The 25,485-nt window shown below is 38.7% G+C and overlaps 1 protein-coding gene across 1 annotated transcript in view; it reads right to left on the reverse strand.

The window, feature by feature from the left end:
• Positions 1 to 7,213: 7,213 nt before the first annotated feature.
• Positions 7,214 to 25,485, reverse strand: part of ADAMTS5 (ADAM metallopeptidase with thrombospondin type 1 motif 5) — an 89,429-nt gene continuing 71,157 nt past the window's right edge. The window contains exons 6-8 of the mRNA XM_069944361.1: positions 22,387 to 22,562; positions 21,125 to 21,300; positions 7,214 to 9,415 (exon numbers count right to left, since the gene is read on the reverse strand). Of these exons, the coding sequence (XP_069800462.1) occupies positions 8,860 to 9,415; positions 21,125 to 21,300; positions 22,387 to 22,562 (908 nt within the window). The 3' untranslated portion in view covers positions 7,214 to 8,859. The remainder of the gene's footprint in view (positions 9,416 to 21,124; positions 21,301 to 22,386; positions 22,563 to 25,485) is intronic.

Below are 25,485 nucleotides of genomic sequence, written 5' to 3' on the forward strand. Positions count from 1 at the left end.
TGCAGTGTGGAGATTTTCCCATTCATCCCTATGGGGCGCTCTTCCCCCTCCCCCCTCCTGTACATCTGGCGGGGACGGGACCTTCGCTCTAACCTTCCTGGGCACCCAATGTATCTGTGTGCCAAATTTGGGGTCAAACGGTTCAGGCGTTTGGAAGTCTATATGGGACAGAGACAGACTTTCATTTTTATGATATAGATTATTGTAATTTTTCTTATTTATTATATTTGTTCTGTAAGATTTTATTTTTATTCTTCCAATTATTTATTTTTATGTTTACATTTTTAATAAAACAAATACAGGATGTTACTCAGGATCGGTACAGGATAATAATATATGTACACAGTGACCCCACCAGCAGAATAGTGAGTGCAGCTCTGTAGCAAGTAAAGTTATGCAATATACACTATGTACAAAATAACTTGAGTTTTATTATGTAAATTAGCTGTAATGTATAATGAATTGGATTATGCTTTACTGTGACCCTTTTTCTCTGAAACCTCCCTGTATGCTTTTTACTGCACAAATGGATGTCTAGAGGGTTTGTCTGTACTGTACCTGGTTTGTTTAAAAACAACTTATCCTTAGCTAAAATATTTGAGTAGAGAGCTAAGGCAATGGGGGAGATTTATCAAACATGGTGTAAAGTAAAACTGGCTCAGTTGTCCCTAGCAACCAATCAGATTCCACCTTTCATTTTCCAAAGAGTCTGTGAGGAATGTAAGGTGGAATATGATTGGTTGCTAGGGGCAACTGAGCCAGTTTCACTTTACACCATTTTTGATCTCCCCCAATGTGTTTACCCAGAGAGAAGAAAAGCCACACTAAGGCTGCGTTCACACTACATATATTTCAGTCAGTATATTTCAGTCAGTATTGCAACCAAAACCAGGAGTGGATTGAAAACACAGAAAGGCTCTGTTCACACAATGGTGAAATTGAGTGGATGGCCGCCATATAACAGTAAATAACGGCCATTATTTCAATATAACGGCCGTTGTTCTAAAATAACAGCAAATATTTGCCATTAAATGGCGGCCATCCACTCAATTTCACCATTGTGTGAACAGAGCCTTTCTGTGTTTTTAATCCACTCCTGGTTTTGGTTGCAATACTGACTGAAATATACATATACTGACTGAAATATACGTAGTGTGAACCTAGCCTAAAGGTGTGTGCACACCCCCTCTCCAGTTCCCTATAGCCTTTACACAAGGGGCTTAGTAGTATACAAATCACTCCGGACATCTTAGCCCCCAGCCTTTAAGGTTGTTAAAAAGGAGGCCGTCTCCGCCAGTCCTAGGTCAATTCCTCCAGCCAAACTCACATTAAGTAATAAATCCAATGTATTCCCTTCGTTCCTAATAGCCTGGTTCTCTCCTTATTGTATTAAAAGAAAAAAAAAAAAAACCTAAACAGCAGCAGCGGTAATGAAAGCAATGTTTACTCCATCGTCTGTAAATGAAAGCGGCTGAATAATGTCCCTGCCCTTTCAGCTTACCGTGTGCTGGAAACATACAAATGGCTGATAGGCTATAATGATGCTCGGTGCGGATTTCCAGCTAAATTCCTATTCTGTTTAATACACCTCATGATGCTGAATCTCATTCTCTCCCGTTCCCAATTCATCATGTTTGCTGCTTATTCTAACATTACGCTTTTTTTTTTTTTTTTTTGCCTGCATTGCACAGATCAAAGTCACCTCTGTTATTTTCGCATGCAGAAACACATACACACAAGTCCGGGTAATTTAAAATAACCATGTACTACATCTTTATTTTCTTGTTTTTTTTGTTTTTGTAATTTCGTCAAAACATCAAACAAAATCCAAAGTCGAGAGTACACATTGTAAAGAAAACATAAGGAATTTCTGCTTACAATTATTTTTTACTTCTTTTTTTTTTCAAATTTTTATTTTTGGAAAAAACGTGACATTAACATCCCATTACATTGCTGATACAGTACATTGTTATCCTACAGTTCTTGGATAATAGGGTGCAAACTACTGCATATATGAAGAGGAGACCAATGAGGGTGCAACCATATATAATCTACCCTTAGATCCAATAGTGCAGTTGATTGTAATAGTCTTGATCTCAGCCCGATAGACTGAGTTGTCCGCTACTATAATATGTATATCCTATCATAGACATTCATCATGGAGAACCTTAGTTGCATAATGGCATATACGGCTATATGGTTTGTGTTTCTTAACAACATTTACAAATATAGCTGCTATTCACTTGCATTATACTGAGAGTATCACATACAGTATGACACAAGTAGGATTTCATTTTTTTCATTTATGATGGGAAGAACCTTACTGATTTTTTTCCATTGAGCAATACAACCCAAAGGAAACCCATCGGGTTGTTTAAAGATACATGCTAGTGGTATACGTGTCCAATACTTTTGAGTAATAGAAGTAGAATACATGTATACTACCACGTCTTTAGGCTTTTTGAATACATCCTATGGGGGTGTACCATCGCTTCAAATGTGACAGTAAGAGTTCAAAAAAACCTAATAGTTATAGACAATGGACCCTAGGATGGTGTAATATTTATATTAATTTAAAGGGGGGTCCCAATGATTATCTGATCACAATGTACCAAAAGTAATCGGCCTTAATCTTAGTTATTTGACAGTAAGTCTTCATTTTCCCTGCAGCGCCACCACAGGTGAAATTAGGCACGTTTGCTCATTTCTATTCACTATAATTGGGGAAAGCAGTCCTTATCCATAATTTTGGAATCATGCTGAGTTCTATATGTTTTTTCCTTCCTCTCCTGTACCACCCAATCAAAGAGGAGACAACGAAAAGTAAGTAACCCAGCTGCATCCCCCTCCTACCCCCACCTCCTTCCGTGGCCACCTGTTGCTGTGATTGCTAGCGGGTAGTGGAAACCTGTCGCTGAAACTTTTTAACCTATCCCTGCATATGGGAAACCCCGTTCCACAATACAGAATTTCTTAATAGTGTCTATGGAAAGGGGTTTTCTAAACTAGACATCTACTTTAAGTCACATGTCCAAAAGTCACAATAGCTAAAAGGCCCATTGTATCGTATCGTACAGTAGTTTGGTTTAGAGATGTGTCTAAAAACACCTGGTTAAATGCTCGAGTCTCCCAATAATTTCAATGGGGCTCATTAATCGACTTAAGTACTCATTTAGCTATGGTTCAGTGGGTATGGAAATGCTGTACACTAGAAACTAGAAATAGCCACAAAGATGATAATCTCTTTATAATGGATTTTTTTTTATAGCTTTTTCAGTTTTATTCTTATAAATTAATTTTATGCTACAGTATTGTTCTAATATTAAAGGGGACCTGTTATTACTTATATACTGTACTGCGCAAATCCCAATTCATCTGCCAATCCCTGTGGCTTTTCATTGCCCCATTAATTCTAATAATCAAGGCTGATGGGGAGGGGAGAAGACAAAAGGGGTCACCCGGCTAATGTATGGTTCAGGCAGCATAAAAGTCATGAACTTTTGAAAAAATGAAAATAAAAAATTATTTCCCTTTGCCAATGGATCAATGTATATGGTTTAAATACAACTGAGATGTGTACGTCAACCATGTAACCTGTAGTCATGTAGACTTTATATACATGTATTTACCAAGGTCTTTGTACAATAATAATCTACATAGAGGCATAACATAAAGCCCATAGTACTGATGTCCTGTTGTGCAGTAACAATGGAGGGGCCACTGGGGGGACAAGTGGGACAGTGGAGGGGCCACCAGGGCAGAATGCCCCTGGCATTGATTACAATTACTACATACCACTCTATAGCCTTAGTATGCAAAGGAAGCAATTGAAAATAGACCTGACCAAAGGCTTGGCCTTGGAGTACTTCCCTTACTTAGGCCCACAGTCCAATAATTTCTATGGGCAAAAAGGACACTTTTTAACCATTTTGAATAACAAGGTTCAATATACATACTGTATATAGTTTGTCATATAAAAAAATGCTTACATTAAATTCAGTAACATCTACATCAGTTATGATTAGGCTCAAATTTGCATGTTCACATTTAACAGATATATGCAAGATTTTGTTTGGCCATCGTCAAAATACATCTAACCGAGGCAACCTGATCCGTCTGTCTGAAATACATTCTGAAGATACAGTAACCACCCATTTGTTCAGCATCATTCAGTTCCAATATAATGTACAGTAGACTCTATGGCATAAGGCAAAATACACCTAGTAAAGAAATGAACACAACATACAAGTAACATAGGTATATATGCGCGCAACAATACAACTTGCTTATAGGATTGGCACGCACATACAGAACGAAAAGTATAAATATGGCAAATATGAGTGCAATAAAAGGGGGTGGGTAATACATGATATTGTAATAAAATATAGTAATACTTTTTTTTATAAATTGGCTAACAGTATAAGAGTTTTCTAATTTACTTCTATTGCCAAACTCTAAAGATAGAAAAAGTATATCTTAAAGGGGTTTTCCAGGATTAGAAAAAGCAGTTACTTTCTTGCAAGAACAGCACAAACCCTGTCCTTACGTTGTGTGTGGTATTACAATTCAGCTTCATTCCCTTCAGTGGAACTGACCTGTAATACTGCACCCAAACTGAGGATAACAGTAAAGCCGTTTGTTTTTTTTTGTTTTTTTTCTAAACCTGGATAACCCCTTCTATCCATTTCTTTATTGTTTTTTCTCATTATTATTTATTTATTTATTTATTCTACAAATATAATTTTTTTGTTTTGTGGGAAGAAAAATCATCTATATTTATGATTAAAAAATATACGTCCTTTATTTATATAAGACTATTTTTATAGTTTTTGTCGCCCTTTGAAATTCTCAACTGTTTTTAATAAAGAAATGGTGGTTGCAAATGGTACATACGTTATTCTTCATTTCTGTGTTTAAAAGAAAAAAAAAGTGAAATTTGGATATTGATTTTGAAATGATTTGTTTGAAATTTGCATTAATGCTTTAGAGTAAATGGCTGAGAAATTGAACCTCCAAAAATACACATAAAGAACATCCTCCTTGGCTATAAATATGTTCCCAAACCTGTAAACCTGTATATATATATGGCCACAAATTCATTAGGATAACTATATGCAAAGTAGCTCTCCTCCAGAAGGAAGAGAGTTTCCTTTCTGTTGGTCCTCCAAATTCTGGCTTGGCAGACATGTTTTAGAGCTCTAAGGCTGGTGATGCACACAATTTTCGGTTGTGATAGGGTTTGCAGCCAAAATCGCTAAAAGCCTTGACTTTTGAGGATATTGTCTGTAATAGATGGCACCAGCAAGCAAGCTGTCAGTCTGGAGGAGAGCTCCTTTGCATAATTTTTCCCAGTGGAACATTGAGAATCTCAAGGAAACTCAAGGAGAGAATTCTTACTTCCTTATCCAAGGTAGAGCATTAATTAAGGAAAGATAAGGGTGATTTTACGTAGACTAGGAAATCCGTAACATAGTCAAAGTTGTGGGCCTCAAGAAGCAAGATCTTTTGATCAGTCTTGGTCTCAGAAGGGCAAGCTGGAAGTGCACAGTGACACATTTACATCCTGTCTTGCAGCAATCTCCATCCAGACGGCTTCACAGGCCTATGGGGCCATTGGGCGGAGATGTTTGACAGCAGGGAAATGAGGCTACTGTGTGCTTCTCTCCACAAATTCCCCTGATTGGTGAGGAGCTCAGCAGTGAGACCCCGACTAATCCAAACTTTTGACATGTCCTTGTGACATGTCGAATCTATTTAAATGACTGCTATGTTTTAAGCCTCAAGGGCCCACCTGGTAAGAAGCTGGAAAAATCCCACCAATTTTAAAAATTCTCAGACATTAACTGTTCAAAAGCTTAATGGAAGACCCACAGTTCTCCCCAGCTTGGTCAATAATTAGAAGTGCAACCTTGAATCTGTAGTCATAGTTTTGTGTCAGTCTTTGATTTTGCCATGGTCGGTACAGATGTGTCCTCCCTTACCTTTCCATAAATTATCATTATTAAGGACTCTTGTTTCTCAATACATTACCCCGACTCGCTAGCAAAACTCTCTAAATGCTATCTGGGTGGAAACATATAGATACATTTAGTATAGAGAGTACAGTAAGATCATGACATGATCATCTTATGCGAATGACCTTGAGATATCTCGAGCTCACAGAAAAGGTAAGGAAGGACACATGTTTAACTAATGGTTTTCTATTCATATACTAGCAACTATACCTTTTCTCGTACAGTAATACAGTAGATTTTGCGTCATATTTTTGGAAAATCAAATTTTAAGAAATAGGGTTTCTATCGAACAGTACAATCTGATTTTTTTTCTCTAAGCGTAGTTTATATTAAGTGAACTAAGTTTGACCTGAATTTCATAAGATTACATAAGTACATTTTGTTCAGCAGTGTGCGTAGACCATTGCCTGTCATAAAAATAATAAAAAAAATAACAAAAAAAGCTAGTTTTTACTTTTCTTTGAAAAGCTTGACAAGCTGGTGTCAGAATATAGTCCTATAAAGAGAATATACAGTATATATATATTATTTACAGCTTATGTATATGTACATTTATCTTATATTGAATGCTGTTTGTAAAACATAGAAAAGCAACCAGCGCCGCACAGTATGTAAACTCACAAAGTGTACTATTAACACACAGGAAGCATAAATAGGAAAAAAAAAAGAAAATGATGAGATTAAAACACATTAAATACAGAACTTGTACAATAGTTTTTTTTCATTTTTGTTTTAAATAAAAAAATAAATAAAATCATTACATATGTATTTTCACATACGAGTTGTATAAACAATAAATTATTTCTCTCTTTTTTTTTTTTTCAGTGCCACATTGCAATCAAAGGAGAATCACAGCCAAGCTTTACACTTGGGTAATTTTAGATAAAATAGAAGTCTATTTTTTAGACTCTGCTTCCAAACTTTTTGGAAAAAAAAAATAATTAAGAATGATTTAGTGGGGAATTTTGTTTTACCTGGAAACATTTAAATATAGTGTATTCTTTTTGAATATTATAAACTGTCAGAATAAATTTTGATTATTCCATAAAAATAGAATATTTCCAACAAAAATAAAACCTAATTTTTTTATTTTGCCATGTAGCTCCTTTATTGCCTTTGTATATATTTTGCTATTTCATATATATATATATATATATATATATATATATATATATAATTTTTTTTTTTATTTACTTTGCACATAGTAACCCATTGAAACCACATTGAGGGGTTGGAATTTGAGATGTAATTTTTTTTTTCATGGACTTTGAGCCTGCAGTCTTTTAATAAACCTTTGGTAACTGGAAACCTCCAAATCTCAGAACAATGTCCTTGTCGCTGAGAAAAATGATACTGCCGAGAACACTTTATATAACACTTACTGCCATTCGTGTACACTGTGCATTGATTTTTTTTCTTAGTACATAATCAATAGAGTTAAGATCAAAAGGTCTTCTCGTTTACCAAATTTTATTTGCTGTTATTGCTTTATTTTTATTTTTTTCAATAAGAAAAAGAATCTCAATTATTTAATAATATACTATGCTCATGACCTCTGAGTTAATTTCTTCCCTCCATTATTTTTTGCAATTTATAACAACTGTGGAACCCGGCATCAGTTCACATGTCCTATGGGGGTCACCTACCTGAGCTGCAACCCCCTGTCTGTGTTCATTGAATGCCTTGGTATAAGACTTGACTTTGCAGGCAAAAAGATTTTAAAATTTTTAATTGCGAAAAATAGTTCTAACATTACAAAAATATTAGAAAATACACGCTAGTGTTCCTAACGAACAAACAGTCCAATTTAAAATTTGAAATCTTGAATTTTTATTGGTATGCTAACAGTTTGGTTGTTATACTATTAAGTTTTCTACATATTTACTTCTCCAAGTAACTGGTAGCACCATGTAGTATTTGTAAGATCATTACATGGAGAAACACACCGGATATTTTGTTCATCAGGAAGGCTTATTTAAAATATATTACTTGTCTTAAAATATCCTGCTGTCATGGTAAGAAGTGTTTTTGTTTTGTTTTGTGTTTTATCTTTTTTTTATAACTTTTCCTTGCTGTGTTTACACAGAAAAATAACCTTTCCATAGAACAACACTTTGTTCCAGCTAAAGGGAATGTCAATTACCTAGATACCTATTCGACGGCTTTTGTTTCAAATTTGAAATGTCAATGCCCTTTAAATTTTTAGTTTAGGCTAAAAAAGCATACCTGTACCCAACATTTGGTAGGTTGTTCTAATTTGTAAACAAACACCTTTGAAATATCACACGAAAATCTGTCACTCAATGTTGATTCGTCAGGAAAAAAGGATGAAAGTTAAGATTCTGTGCTGAAAATCAGCAACAAGCTCCATCTGTTGTTCCAGTAAATATCCACAGCTGTAGAAAGGATCCAAGAAATGTAGCTGTAGATCTACTTTGGTCAATCACTGTTCTTAAGAAGCAAGTGATATATAAAGTGACACACCTAATGACACATATATACAAAACACCACAAATATAACCTACAACATGCCGTTCATAAGTATAATTTAGCAGATGTTCCTGAAGGCTTTCTTCTCGAGAGGTAGGTGATGCAAACAAGACATTGAGGAAGCCGACATCCATTCCATCACCTACATGTTGTGGTTTGTTAAGGAATTTCTTACCACCTTTAAGGTTGGTTCAAGAGCCCATGTCTCAAAGGGTATCTTCATCGTGGCCCAAATATTGTACAGCCCTTAAGTTATTTTGGTTGAGCTCAGACCAAACCTTAGCCAACTTTGACGTGCTAGATCTACTGTTACACGGCAGAAAACGTGTAGTTTGAGACAATAGCTCTCCTTTGGCTAACATTTTTTCAGTAAGCATTGCTTAAACGCTGAGGGTCTTTGAGAAAGTAGACATCCTTTAGCTAATTTTCCTAGTCCATCTTGGCATTGAACAGTCCTGGTGTGCCATCCAGTGTCACATGTTCTAGAGCATGATAACCAAGGTCCAGTGACCCACTGAGGTTGGGAACTTTGGGGAACTACGTTATTGTTAATGCTGTTTGTGGTTGAACCTTGTTTTGACGGGACAAAGAAACTATAACGTACATCAATTGGTTTACTAACATCTGTAGCAAGAATCTGTACAACTAAAACCTCCTTTATAGACGAATGCCCTATACTGTGAAAAGAATCCTCAGCATGGCTCCAGCCACTGTAGTTCATGGCAAAGCCATTTGTTTCAATGATGGTTTCAGAAGTTGATATCATATATTTTCCATTAATGATGTAATCCCCGGTCTTCTTCTTTAACGCTAAGTAAGCAGTAAACTTAGTCTGGTCTTTGGCCTTGTACTGTTTCACTTTTAGATGGGTTGCGCCTTCTGGAATCTTGACAATATCCGTGTAGCCTTTGCTGTAGGCAAATTAAAGAAATAAATGTTATTCACAGGCTACAAACAATACCTACACACCATAAAATATAGTCAGACAAAAACTACTGGACACTGGCTAAGGAAAGCAATAATTTTCTTTTCTTTCAGGGCTCATTTTATATTAGGTTTCAGTAGATTGCATTCTGGCTACTCTGCTTTCTATAGGAGTTATGACCACAATACAGTGCCTCAAAGGTCATATTAAAATAAGTAGATAATACATGTCACAAATGCTATGTATGTCATACAAAAACAGCTTATGGTTATGAAGTTTTTCAACATGTCAAAACCTAAATTTTGGTAATCAAGGGACAATAAGGGCCAGTTCTGTTGTTACGACTTTAATTGTTCTTGTAGCTTCTTCAGCTTTAGTACACTTGGGTCAATCCTTCTGGTCTTATTATACATTTTCTGGTAATTTCTAATCATACTTTGTTTATCTAGTGTAACCACCATCTTTTATTGCTACCATTGCCTAAACATTCTGCCTAAGCACAGTCGCAACCCAATAATGTTTTTTTTTTTTTGTTTAGACAGCTTGGATGGCCAGTCTCCTACCATTTCTTGTATACAGTTTCTTTGCAATTCTATTTATCTCCATGGTTACAGACTCCAAATTAACCAACTTAATTCAGATCCTGTAATCCGATCCTATTGTCACACTTTTTGATAACATAAATTTGGAATTTTAGCAATACATAGGATACAAATGGAAAAGAATACAACTACAGGATCAGGTTAGTTAGTGTGTTGGAGGATGAGCTAGACAGACAAGTCTCTGGAGAAGCTAAGCCAGGGCCTTGCTTTGGCCAGGTCCTATAATAAGGACACTACTAGCAAGTTTCCGTTTTCCTCTATGAGCACTAGAACGGCTATCAATTGCTAAGCCTTCACAAGGGGAGAGAAGCCTAATCGGGATCACCTTGGACTGGCAGTGCGTATGTGTATTCTGTCACTCCCTTCTGGAGATTCTGGTTCCCCTTTATGAGATTCCCATGTGTATAAAAGTAGGTTGGTTGTAGTAGTTTTGAGAACCTCTTTGACTTTACTTTTTGTAGCATTTATGGTAACTACTGTACTGTGACAGGTCCATCATATTAGAGCATTATACTTATACTCCAACTTTTTGCTCCACTGTCTTGAATAAGATAGATTCTAAAACAGTCCAGTTTCGATCTACGCATATGCGTACAGATTATCAGGTGCAAAACATAAATTGGGCAAATCCGTACATCACCAGATAAATATTCACATGTTCAAATATGTTTGAAAAGGATGGTTATTACCATTCCGTTCATTGAACAAATTGTTCATGATCGGCAAACATGAACAATTAGCGTCATGTTTGTACGAACATACGGACATTTATGAACATGTTCGCTCATCACTACATAGGAGCTGTACACAAAAGAAAATAAATACATTTTCAATCGAACAATTTAGTTGTTAATGTATAAAAAACAAGATGGTGTTGGTAAATGTATTGCTCTATATGTAAAAATACCGTATACTGTAGATTTCATTACCTGTTTATTATACAACCCTACATTGCTGATCTAACTTCTTATGAATCAATGTCCTATTATATCCTGTATTGGTGACCCAGTTTCCTTCCAGTGCCCTTTGTGCTGCAATGCAGGACTGTATTCTACCGTATATAAAAATAAATACCCAAATAAACAAATACAACTCCGATGCCTAAAAGCACAATATATCATCCAAAGAAAACAATCACATTTTCTTCCCCGGAGACTTTGTTTGATAAAATTGATTCGTTGGCTGCAATTTTGTAAGACACATTAACTTCCTGTGGAGGATTCCTCCGTTTAGCTCGATTCCAAGAAAACAAGAAAATGGTTTGTATTTCCCTGCTGGATGAGATAATCTGCTGTCACTTGCAGAACATCACTTGAATATCTCCACGGCTGGCACCAAGATCTACAAAACAGAGTGCTTACCATGCATCCTTACTGAAGCTTTTAGCATATGGGCCATAGAGTAGGATTGCCATCATTCAGCTTTTATCGAGTGACTGATTTAACTTATGAAAGCTTTCGGTATAAAAGGAATGCTTTTAGCTGGAGACTTTGAATTTTATAGTAAGGACAACTTCTAAATTATAGATCTGCTTCATTCCAATTTTAGATGTATGTTTGAGGTTTTTCTAAGTCATAAATCATTTCTTTAGAATTTGATTTCCAGTGCTGGGTTGGCTTTAATATACAGCAGATGTACAGAAGAAAAGCTCCAAAATTGGCTTTATAAGATGATTTGTTACAATAGTCGATAAAATATTACCCAGTCTTTTCTGGATCTAAACAGTTGGATAGGTATACCATATGGACATTCAATTTTACACAAATGAGGCTGTTATATCGCATATAGCCACATGTATGGGTGTGCCTGGGCCTAGAAAATCATTGGAAGAGCTGTGGCCCCTTTGTTTTGATGATTGTTATGGACCACAGGGGTTGAACTCCAACCAATTACACATTGATAGCCTAAATTAAGGTCCCCATACATTTTAGACTTTCAGTTGCCAGTATAAGGTGTATGGGGCTTTCTCCATTGACAATAGATGTAGGTGGTGATAGGACTTGGTTAAGATGCAAAATCACCGCCATACCCCTTTTTCTGGGAGAGATAAACCACAGTCAGAGCACTTTGGCTATGGCTTACCCCTTCCCATAGAGAACACAGAGTCTCTTGGCCGTGCCGAATGCTCCTGTAGTGACCCAGCATGGGCCCCTAAGCTTTGTTGCACCTGAGTAAGGTAACTCTCTTTGGCTCACACAAGTGGGATGAGGTCTCTGCTGTACTTAGCATATTTTCCCACTAGGTGTCACTACTGTGTTTTTTAACCTGTCTTTTGAAAAGTTTAAGTCTTCCAGGGGTTAACAATTGTGTGTCACATGTTGCCTTTTGTCCACTCACAGGTGCTTTCCATCCTTTCTCTTTCGTTCTCTTCTCTAAACACACACAGCCCACCAATCATGACCAAGTTAGTTAGTTCTCTGAGGTTACGACTAGTTCTTGGTGGGTGAAGTTCAGTTCAGTCTAGTGTGTTGAAGAAGCTAGACAGACAAGTCTCTGGAGAAGCTAAGCCAGGGCCTTGCTTTAGCCAGGTAATCTAACAGGGACACTACTAGCAAGTTTCCATTTCCCTCTATGAGCACTAGAACCGCTATGCAATGCTAAGCCTTCACAAGGGGAGAGAACACCTTGTACTGGCAGTGCATATGTGTATTCTGTTACTCCTTTCTGACAGGAGATTCTGGTTCCACTTTATGAGATCCCCTGTAAATAGGCTGGAATACCATTTTAAGAGTAGGTTGGTGGTAGTAGTTTTGAAAACCTTTTTGACTGTGCTTTTTGTAGTATATCATATTAGAGCAATATACAAATACTTTAACTTTTTGCTCCACTGTATTTTAAAGAACAGTCTTAATAGTGACACACAGAACCCATACAGTCCATTTTTATGGACCCTCTTACTGTACTCTCCACATGTAGCACTGTACTCACCCCTTTAATGTCTATAGGGCTTTATAAATAAAATTTTTCTTACAGGTCCATAGTGCAAAATAAATAAATATAACGGCATGGCTCCATTATTTTGTGAGCACACTGAGGAACAGTATGGACCCATACCAGGCTTTGGACACTCTATAAACATATCCGTAGCAAAATTGTAACAAAAATATGAGATCTAATGGTCAGGCCAGTGACTGAATGAGCAAGACAAGTGACTAACGTGCTTCAGAAATATATTTGTATTTCACTTTCGTAACATCTACCATTATAAACTAGCCCTCAAGGGTGGCAGAAGTGGAAAGACTATGGTCATATCTTGGGGAAATAAAACTGGATGGTCTCATAATTAACATAGCTCAGCTGCATGGACTGTGGTGGCATCTTCTCCAGTTATAAATTCAGGCAAAAATGTGTCACTGAGAGTGCAAGATCCAAGTGTCAATGTCATTCTTCGATAATGACAATTTATCTGCAACGCTATAGGCAGCTCAACGGCCAACCCTGCCTATGGTCTTCCCACCAGCTACCACTTGCAAAAAGGGGATGGAAACTGAATTTCATTCAATAATTCAATCAATAAACTGTTTTTTTCTAAACTTACAGTATGTTTTGGTCATCTGTTTTATTACTAGGATACATGGGTTTTAGTGTACAGACAATAGTCCCTCTAAGATTACATAAGAACATCCTTAATTGTCACCAAAATTACTTAAATTTGAGAATGTCTCATATTGTATTTTCATTATAATATTGTGATACAGTTTTAACACAGTATTCAGTATTAACGTCATCTTTGTTTATTACTGGAGGTCTAAGACCCCCCCACCTTCTGGAAACTGCTGCTAGTCCAAGTATAAATAAAGAGTAAAATCCTAAATAATCTTATCGCAAAACGCACAGAGAGCTCTTCTATTGGGAAATTACAAAGCTAATAGAAAAGATGGTAGAGTGCCAGAACTTACATCTGCGGACAACGACAGCTATGAATGAATGAATCTTAGGGTTTTTTTTACCCAAGATTTACATTTAATGATGCTGGAATAAGAGGTGAAGATACCCTATGAAGCTGGGGTATTGCTAGGAAAGGCAGGGGTGTCATGTGCCCTGGGTGCATACTTCTTAGGGAGTTTTGACAAGAAATTATACAGTGAAACCTTGAAGTACCAGTTTGGTTTGTTCTGAGAACGTGGTTGTAATTCAAATCACTTGAACATTATGGGAACATTTTCCCATAAGAAATAGTAAAAAACAGCAGATGATTTTTTCCACAACCCAAAAATAAGGTAGGTCAGATGTTCTGTATTAATAAAGAACACTGTATCCGTAAAGAAGATGTTAGTCAGTTTACTCTTCCTCCATTCTCAACTCCAGCAAACCTGCTGGTACTAGAGTCGGTCAAGGGGTTAATTCAGGAATCAGAGGGAAGCGGTGATCCAGATGGGCACTGGAGAAGAGCCAGAAGGCGTCCGATCTAGTTTCAGGATAAGAGCTGCAAAACAAACTACAAAAGCTGTAGCAGAGTTTAAAAGGACCTTTAAAACTTAGAATAGGCTAATAGGCTTAATATCAGACTGGTGGAGGTCTGCCTCCTAGCACCCCCCCCCCCCCCCCCCCCCCCCCCGTGAACAGGCTGTGGCTTTCCACCATATTTCAGCATTTTTGGTAGTCACTGCACTTCATACATGGGACTAATGAGCAGTACCAGACACTGCCACTACTACTGATTGATGGTAGGGCTTTGATTCCCCCTTGACACCCCCCACCACTGAAGATGTGTTTTACTAAAAAATAAAAAATAAACCCTTTTAAGATTTCTAAGAATGGACTTTGTCATTGATATTGACTTAAAGTTCAAACTTTATTGAGTAGGGAAACTGAGCAACCAATCCGGCATCATGAACACTTACAGGTATCCAAGCTATATACGAGCCATGAATATAACAAGCTTTTTTTGTAAATTTTACTTGAGCTATTTTCTGGCACAATCAACACCTTCCCATCACTTCTTCAACACTTTAACAAACCTCTGTGTATAAACCTGCAATAATAGAGACTTACAGGGACAATCCAAACTGATGCACAGTATTATTCCCAGTACAGGGCAGGATTGGTGCATAACACTGGGATTTGAACAACACCAACTGCAGGATCCCTTTGCCATACTCCATCTCTCCATAGACTCATACAGCCAATATAATGCAGTTTTGCCTACAGTATTTCTTTAACCATTTGAAAGATACAAATAAAAATGACCTAGGGTGGTTACAAGTGTAAATCCTTGTGCGGCGTTTGAGTTTTGAGACTGAAAATAACATATTTTTTCTTCCATAACACAGCAGCCAAATGTTTGAAGCAAGAACTATTTTTTGGGCACTGTGCCTTAAAAACAGCATTTCCCTGGCTCAATAGAAGCCAATATCCTTAATTACATTTCCACCAGCTCAGGATTTCCAAAAATAGTCTACATGCCATCAACTTACGTACAAACTCTTTCAGCTTACTAAAATGAAAATGCCTACTGACGTATGCACATCTTTGATGCACAGCAGACCATAAAGAGAAGAGTTACCGTATGTGAATACAAAACACTTGCATTATTGTATATAAGCACAGCAAGGTATCCACCAATTATAAAGCATTGTTCATTTTCTAAAAACCTAGAAAATATACCTGGTATTGATTGCATCAGTTGTAATATATCTCCCTATATATGGTGATAGAAATATGGGATGGGGATGGGGAACCTTTGTTGCAAAACTACAATATCCATCATGCCTGGACAGCCAAAGCTTTAGCTTTGGCTTTCCAGGCATGATGGGTATTGTAGTTTTGCAACACCTGGAGGGCCGAAGGTTCCCCATCTCTGATCTACAGTAAAAAGATGACTATTATATTGAAAAAAGATAACTGTGTTTTTCTACCTTGTAAGGCTATGTTCACACAACGTATATTTTGGAAAAATCACGGGCGTAATATTACGAAAATATAAAATCACGGCCGTGATTATTACGAAAATATATGTTGCCTCTCTGCCTATAGGATCCCGGCCGGAGCGTATACACATGGTATATGCTCCAGCGGGGATCCATAGCGGCGCCGCAAACAATTGACAAGTCAGTTTTCTGCGGCCGCGGGCGTAGAAAACCGGGTCAGTGCACACTGTGGAGCGAGCGGCTCTGACCACTCGCTCCATAGTGTGCTGTGGGGAGTTCTGATGCGGGCGGGCACGGATGCACCCGCATCAGAACCCTATGGCCGAAAAGATCATCCTGCTGGTACTGATCTTTTCAGAGACCAGACGTTCCGTGACCCGGCCAGGTCTAATTCTACGTGGGAACATGGCCTAACACTTAATGACAACTGTAAACCGAAGCTAACTTAAGCCCCTATAACACGGGGAAATGTGGAGAGCAAGTGAGCGTCAACCTGTCAGGTCAGTGTTCGCTTGCTCCTCGTTCCCCCGTTCGCTGCCAGCGCTATTAAATGTGCCAACTGTGAGCAAGGAGGAGCAGGTAAGAGCTGGGGAGGCCCAAAGGAAGCCCCGTGGGAGGGCTGCTCGGGCAATCATCAGATCATCCGGGCAGCCCATAGGAGACAGCGGCGGTCTGCTGCCACCGCTCCTATTACATGGAGCAATGGCAGCAGATCATTAACAGGCTGATCATTGGCATTTCAGCCTGTTGAAAGACAACATGCATGTCAGCTGATCATTGTCTCCTATTATGCTGTGTTTACACGTAACGATTATCGTGCGACTTTGCACGATACTGATCGAATTCGAACGATAATCGTACATGTAAACACAGTGAACGATCAAACAACGAACGAGAAATCGTTCATTTTGATCTTTGAACATGTTCTCAAATCGTCATTGATCGTTCGCAAAAAATTCGCAGAACTAATGTGTGAGATAGGCTTAAGCGATCGCAAAACGATCGCAAAACGAATTTTCCATACATTATATCGTATGGTCTAAACGCTGATCGTTATGAAAAAAAAACTGTTACTCCGACATCGTTAATCGTACGATCGGGCCAATTATCGTTTTGTATAAATGCAGCATTACACCAAGTGATTATCAGCCGAATATGGCCATAAACATAATATAGCTGTCGGCTGAATACACCAACTGATTATCAGCCATAAACATAATATAGCTGTCGGCTGAATATTCCTTTCAGTGGATAACTATCTGCTACCAGACTCCTCCAGCAGTGGCAATGTTTGGGTTCAAAGAAGCTGCCAAACCCAAACAGTTTTCTCCAGTCTGCTCAACACCAGTCTTAAAAAGATAACCACTAAAGACTAAAGTAAAGATCTCTTATTACACCCTGATAAATACATATTTTATGCATTAAACCAGGTAAATCTGTAACTGATTAACAAAGTCATTGTTTTAGCCAAGGTAGAATACAACTAATTTATCTGCCGTCGTTTGTTTCAGGTTTAAGGAACGTATCCAGTTGTTTTTTAGCTGTCTTCTGTACATAACCCTTAATCAATCTCATGGATTGGACAATAATTTTCAGCAAGGCCAGACACTTAAGGCCAGGAACTGATTAATCCAAGGCTGCAAAGCCACAATGCTGTAAACTGAGCTCATGGTATTTGGTGCCAAATACTAAATGTATTATAAAGGAGTGTAGTATTATAATTATACATGGGATAATACGGACTCTTTCCACATGTTTTTAATTCTTTAGAATACAATGAAAATTATTCTAGAGCCTATTATTCTCCTAAAGGGGTTCTACATGAATTGAAAAACAGGGCTGCTTCTTTACAGAAACAGTTGTCACACTTGTTTATGGGCTTTATCTGGTGTGGAGTCCAATTTGCTTGCATATTATAGATCTGTACAGTACTCATCTATAACATGGCAGTGCACATGGCATGGCCTTCTGCTTCATCCATACAACCTGGGAAAACTTGAAGTGAAGTGACTGAGTAGAATACTTTTGTTAAGTTTTTTCAAGTGACAATTGGAAATGAGTGAATCATTTATAAACTAATTTCTTTTTCTCTGAATTTGCTAAAATTCTAATTTGTTCCAATCTAAATTTTTTGGAATATGTTTTGGCATATTGTGTACAGGAGCAGGGACTTCTGTCTACCACAGAAGTCCCTGTTACTGTACACTAAGACCTAATTCACACGATCTGTGCCATGGTCTGTGTCGCAATGACTGAAGGAGGATCGGCACGGATCCCCCAAAGTGCAGCCCTCTGCCGCCTGGCAGCAGAGATGACAGGAGCACAGAAGACAACTGCTCGCCAATCCCCCCTGCCTGCTGGCTCCCATGTTCACCAGCATGGGGGGGAGTAGGTGAGCAGTTTTCTTCTGTGCTTCTATCATCTCTGCTCCCGCATTTCTTTTGCTTTAGGGTCGTGGCAAGCAGTGAGAGTGTATGACCACTTTGTTAGGCCCCCTTTATATGTCCGTGGGCATTTTTTTGGTCAAGAAACACTCATCAGGAAGCCTTTCAGGAGGCCTCAGGAAACTATCAGTGTTTCCTGACTGTAAAAATGGAGTGGGAAAAAATGCACCTGCAGCAGAGCCCGCAGCTGGCTTCTCCTTCTGTCCTCTGGCTCTGCAAGTGCACAAGTGATGTCACTCATACGCCACAGCGCTCTTGGGGAGAGACCGGCCTGTTGTGGCCGGAGGCAGACAGCGCCGCATTTAAATGTATGTGCTCCTGATTAGAAGCGTATAAAGTTCAAAGGCCCTCGTCAGGACCCAACTGCAATTTCCCAGGTACTGGCGCTGGCCCGGACTGCTAAGAAATGTATCCGAAATTCCAAACAGTTTCCAGATCCACACCAAGAGCGTCCAGAATTCCGGATTCCCTCATAGGACTTTATGGGGCATCTGTTCCAGAATTCCAGACAATGGAAATCCAAACATGTCCTATCATTTCCCGACCTATCTTCTGGAATGGACACCCTTCAGGAAAAATCTTAAAGGGTGTCCATGCCCACTAGAATCCTATTGGTTAGGAAATGTTAGGATATTTTTTCCTGAAGTGTAGACATTAGGGGCAATAGCAAGCCATCAAATTGGGTAATGTAAAAGTACCATTATACTGGCAGTGGGTTTGTCTGACAGTATAAGGCGTGTAGGGGGCCCCCCGACTCTGGTGAGGTGGAGATAAGGGTAAGTCATACGGATTTTAAATACTCTTCCCTTTTGTTCTCTGAGGAGTAGTCCAGCACCAAAGCTGCCTTGTGTTTCCCTTAGGGATCACGTGAAAGTTTGACCTTGCCAAATGTTCTTGTGTATGGGGAGGACGGGAGATATAAGCATTAGTTAAGATATATAGGATATGGAAAATGAATTGAGGGAGAAATAAACAAATGCCAAGACCATCTGTCTTGGATGGCAAAACCCAAAATCATGATGGGAACCCCTATCTTCTATATGCACCATAAGTAATGTTGCTATGGCTTCTTCAAGTATAGCTGGAGGCAGTCGCTATTATTTGTTGTGTTCTGATATTAGTGGAAAATTTTCATTCAAATGTATGTAAATATAAATGTAAATGTATGTAAATATGAATGTAAATGTATGTAAATATAGGGTGCATGGAAGGAAGTTGTTAGCCGGCATCTTTTAACTTCTTAGATTCTTAGCATCAAGGGATTTAAAACTGCTGCATAAGTCTTAGGTAATTATATTGTTTTATTGAGTAGAGTTCTGTAACATTTAAATGACTCTTTAAAATGGGATAGATGGAGATCCAAAGCCATTTAAACAGGCGCACAGTGCTAGCAGTGCGTGCAGTAAAGGCCAATTTGCAAGCTAAGAAATTCACTTTTCATTCACTTTCAAATTGTATTTTTACATTAGAAGTACTTAGTCTCCATCAGTATCTGGAGGAAGAAAGGCCCCAGCAAATTCAGCGTCTTTCATAGTTGAGTGAAGGGAGAGATGCTTTGCGGGATAAGGATCCCATATTGCCGACTCTCTAAAGTAACTTTCCAAGTTCATTTTAATATCTTCTGTTTAGCTCCACTGCATTGAGGACTTTAGAGTTGGGTAGATGGGCGGAACACATTAGATTAAAACCAACCTTTGCAGTCTCAGAGCAATGTGATGTGAAGATGTCTATTAGCATAGTGCTGAATGTTCAAGAAAGACCAATAAAGTCGTATAGCCAAGAAACTGTAACATTTGGGGACGTTTCTGCTTAAATGGCTTGCTGAGCTATTCTGAAAGCCTAAAGAATGAAATATTGGATGGCAATTCCAACAATGTGGGCTCTGTCTCCTGCGGAGGCAGACATTATACCTGTTGAACAAAGAGATAGCATATAATAGTGTATGGTAGCCATAACACTCTTATGATCCCAAGTGCATTAATTCAGTAAGATTTTCCTGGTCTGGGTTATTTCACCCTGTTAAAAAGCCACTAAATCTAAAGAATAAAACTAAATAAAAATGAATTTTAAAGAGTTGCTAAATTAGTTTAAAAAGTATAAAAGTTAAAAAATATCAGTGTATCCGCAGGCTAATTCATAAAATTGTTGCAGTAGTGGCTGCTCCCAAGAAAACCATATAAAGCTTGCCATGTGTGGTATACACTGTATGCGGGAAGGATTTCCCACCTTTTTATGGTGTTATATTTTGAAGGGATTGTCCAGGCTCAAAAAAAACATGCCCCCCCCCCCAAAAAAAAAAAAAAAAAAAAGCACCTCTCCTGTCCTCAGTTTGGGAGTGGGGTTTTCAGCTCAGTTCTATTGAAGTATATGAAGCAGAAATGTAATACCACACACAACCTGAGGACAGGGGTGGTGTTTTTGGAAAAACGAAGCCATGTGTTTTCTTATTCTGGACGACTCCTTTGATATTTCCTATGTTTATAACCTTCAGCGAAAATTATGCAGACTCAACAGCTCATAAGCCAAAGATCACAGGAATCAATGGATCAGTGAATCACAAACAATCCTTCAGTCTTTCCATCCTACAGACATCATTTGCATAACCTGGTTCAATATTAGGTCAGTCCAGACCTATAAACATGAGAAAAAACTTATCACATAGCTCCATTAAGTAAATCATTAGAATATTGCATGCACTTTTGAGAAAAGGAACTTTTGGAATGTTAGCCAGCTTTTAAGCTTTTATAGAAGATGTATAAGCATCATACATAACAAATACCTTTTAGTGGTGAAGGTTCCCATGACCTTAGTGCAACTAGAGTTGTCTCCTCCACAAATTCCACATTTGTCAAACTGAAGCTTGGATCCTATTATTCCGTCACACCCAGTACGGACACATTTCCCTTTTACGCATACAGAATTACTGTACGGTCTACATTCAGTGCCGTCGGTCACCTATGGGTTAAAGAACATGGACATGTATATGTAAAGCTATGAGGGTCTTCAAGAAATGTCAACTGAAAACCAGCTTGACATTTCTATCCATAAGTTAACTGATCCAATTGAATTGGGTTTAAAGGGAACCTGCCACTAGGTTTATGCTGTCTTAAATGAAGACAACATAAACTAGTGACAGAAAGGCTGAACTGATTGTTATATTACTTGTATAATTCTGTTCAGCCGTTCTCCCAATATGCAGCAGAATAGAGTTCTTGACGCACCCCTCCTTCCGCCCTCCAGCTGCTGATTGACAGCTGACTGCTTAAATACAGCATGGATAGATAACTGCCAATCAGAGTTTTCTGCTTCCCATGAATATCCAGGACTGTTGGGCTCATGCTCTTAAAGGAGAGGACTACTTATTGCCCATGTTATTCAGGAGGATATCTCCAAATCAGCTGCACAGAACAATGTAAGTGATACATCATTCTGTTCAGCTTCTCTGTCACTAGTTTATGCTACCATTAGATAAGACAACAGAGACCTACTGACAGTCACTTTAAATTCAAAATTTAAAATTGAGAACTCATTTGTAAGCCAGTGTCTGATCACCATGATCGGTTGAAAAATTGTCAATAGAGATGAGTGCAACTTAAGCATGCCTATGGCGTTATCCATGTTTTCCCAGACTCCCTAGGGCTGCATCTTACGTCTTCAGCCACCAGTTTTCAAATGCCAAACTATCAAACTTAAGCATACTCCAGTAACGCTCATCTCATTGACAAGGCGCTTCAGTTCATTAACATACAAAAATAACACCGACCATCAGCCTACCCAGTCTGTAAATCTACGAGGAGTCATCCAATCTAGATCTACAGAGATGGCCTCTACATATAGGCTTCAGCTGTTTTTTATAAATAAAGCCGATCTAAGCTTTAGTGAATCCATACGTCATGAAATCACATAGACAACACAGCAAATGGACTCACTTTCTGCAGCAGGCCTTCGTATCTATTTTGTGTACCATTGTTGGAGAATGGCTGATTGGTGATGTCAGAGAACACAAGTTACCAGATTTCAACATTTGGGTAAAATGTTTACCTTTTGTGAAAAGACAACATAATATCCCGTTCCTTTAGCCTGGCATATGAGCTTGCAGACGTCTCCTGGCTGGATCCCTGCATATTTCGGAACCCACTCAACAAATGTCTTCACACCCTTTGCATCAGTTTGATAACCGTTCCTGGCTTCACACTGCTGCTGTCGGAATGATTTAGCTGAAGGGGAAAGAAAGAATAATGTTTTAATCTTATATCTCCTTTCATATTTCACTTTCTTGTATTTACTTAGAACAAGAACCAAGAATACGCTGTGTGAATGTGTCCTGTCCTCATCTTTCTTGCCAAAAACAGGGGCAGCTCACAGCAGGAAGAAGGTAGTTTAAAAAAGTTTTTGTTATATTCTCCTACTTGATGAGCTATATACTGAGGGACACGGCCTAAAAATAAGCCCTTTTAGGCGGTGATTCCCAAATATATAACCACAACGGACTGTAGACATTTTTAACATTTCTGGGAAACCTGCTTAAAAGACGCTTGGTGTAGGTAAAGAATTCTATAATTCTTGCCCAGTACTGCATCGAGGCCAAGATATGTTCACTGTTTTACTTTTTGCTTTGGCAAGAATATTTGAGCAGGCTGGAATAATTTTACCAACCCAACCTGAAATTTCCAAGAGATGTCACAAACATTGGATAGGTAGGCATTCCATTTGTTTGGAAAATGATTGTCCAATGGCGCCATTCTAAACTGCTTAAAAAAATACTTTCTTGACTGTACCCATAAGGCCGATGTACGCCTTAAACGGGTGCTGGCGGTATATCAGTCCTTGAAGAGGTTAACCAGGATTAGAAAATGCAGCTATTTTCTTATAAAAAACAGCACCACCCCTGTCCCCAGATTGTGTGTGGTATTGCAGTTCAGCTTCATTCACGTGTATGGAACTGAGCTACAAAACCACTCCCAAACTTAAGTGGTGCTGTCTTTGGAAGAAAGTGGCTATGTTTTTGTATTTCTGGGTAACCCATTTAAGAAGCATTTTACCCAGGTTGATAATCATGCAGACAGGGTCACAAAAACCATCAGTGGATTGTCCATCTGGTTCATCGCACAACCACTGTTACAAGGGGTGATGTGTGGCCAACTTATAATAGTTTTTAGGCCTGCATAAATGATGCGATGAGCCAAAGAACAGGCATTTTTTCATACAATGGCTGATCTCTAGCCCTTTTACACAGATCAATTTTTTTAAGAATCAACATTCTTATAAACATTCTTTTAGCAAATAATGGGCTTGTACAAGGCCTGTAAATGTGGGCTGAAAAAAAGAAACAAAAAAAAAAAAAACAAGAAAAAAAAAAACCAAAAGGACGTCTTAGAAACGTCTTATCTGTACAAGAACTAAGGATTTGAGTAGCAAAAATCCATCATATCCAAATTCTTATTTCTACCAACATTAGTTGTCGGTGGAGACTCAGGAGGCCCCCATACACCTTAAGGCTATGTTCACAATACGTAAAAGTACGGCCGTTGTTGCCAACAGCCGTACTTTGAACAGTGTGGAACACTGCCTTATCTGCTATGGGATCCCGGCCGGAGCGTATACACTTAGCATACTGTCCGGCCGGGATGCCATACGGCACCGCAAAGAACTGACATGTCAGTTTTTTGCGGCCGCAATTCAGTGAATTGCGGCCGCAGAAAGACCTGTCAGTTCACACAATGAAGCGAGCGGCTCTGGTCGCTTGCTTCATTGTGTGCTGTGTGAAGTTCTGATGCGGGCGCGCTCTGATGTGCCTGCATCAGAACACTACGGCCAGAAGCTGCAGTACTGGCCGGGATGATCTTTGCAGTGTGAACATAGCCTAAACTTGCGGCTTTAGCATACAATGTATGGGCAACTTTAAAATAGATCTGTGTAATAGGGACCTGATCAGCCATTTGTGTCATCGGCTGATCATGTCTTTAGGGGCAGACCTAAAATCATCGGCCACCAACCGTGCATCGCTACGTGTAATATCAATGAGCGGCTGACGGCTAACAATTGAATAAACTGTTATTCATCACCTCTTAGCACAAAGAAAAAGTGATAAAAGCGGTAGCTTCCCTGGCGCAGTCCATCTGGACCAGGAGTCTGATGTCTGGATCACTGACCTCAGTGTTACCGGACACTGACTCCATGTTCTTTATTTGCATTCAGCCACGTGTTTTGAGGAGGCCACCCTCATACATCCCCTCTTCATGCTCCCAGTCTTCTTCTCTTCTCTGTTTCCTCCCTGGCTCTGCGGCTATAGCTTTAGAGCGGCCTGTTTGAGCTGACAGGCCACTCTGAAGCTACAGCAGCAGGAAGCACATAACAGGAGAAGACAGGGAGCGCAGAGAGGTAATGTATAATAGTTTAGGGCAAGGGCTGCACAACGATGTCTGTTCAGCCCTTGCTAAACAATAATCGAGCAATGTAATAGGCTTAGTAAATGAGCGCCAATCTAGCAGATTCAATTACATTACAGTGCTCAATTACATTATTGATTGAGCCGTCATTGGCCCATCTAATAGCACCCTTCGAGTGTCCCACAAATAGTCAAAAGCTGTTGACTAAATTCTTATTTACCAATAACTATTCCCATCTGTTTTCAGTAGGGACACAAGATCAAACATTAGCCAAACACATCTGGTGGCAGTGTATCTCCAAGGAGGACAAAAGGATCAAATCTTTACAGATCCTCGTCTCTCTCTCGTGATCATCAGGAGATAGTCGAAAGGCCCCCATACACATTAGATAGTCAACCAGTCCTACCGAAATCAGCTGGTTTGGACAACTTCTTTTGAATGTCAATGGGCCTTATCCTTGTATAAGTCCCTTCTAACAATATTCCAACTTTTTGTAACTTTATAAAAACCTTTATTTTTTATTTTTTATTATATTGTAATAGTCATTTTAGGAAGATTGCAAATGTTCTACCCCAGCTACTGTAGATGACCTCCATTTCCTCTTCTATACAGTATACATGGTATAGAACAGAAGAACCCGCACAGTTGCCAGTATATTGTATGGAGTCGGGAGTTGTTTTTCAGATTCGTAACTGTTGGGGCAAATGACCATAAGGTAATAAACACAGCGCCATTACATAGACTCTGCTAA

Source organism: Dendropsophus ebraccatus, chromosome 11 (assembly GCF_027789765.1).
Source record: "Dendropsophus ebraccatus isolate aDenEbr1 chromosome 11, aDenEbr1.pat, whole genome shotgun sequence".
Taxonomy (NCBI): Eukaryota; Metazoa; Chordata; class Amphibia; order Anura; family Hylidae; genus Dendropsophus; species Dendropsophus ebraccatus.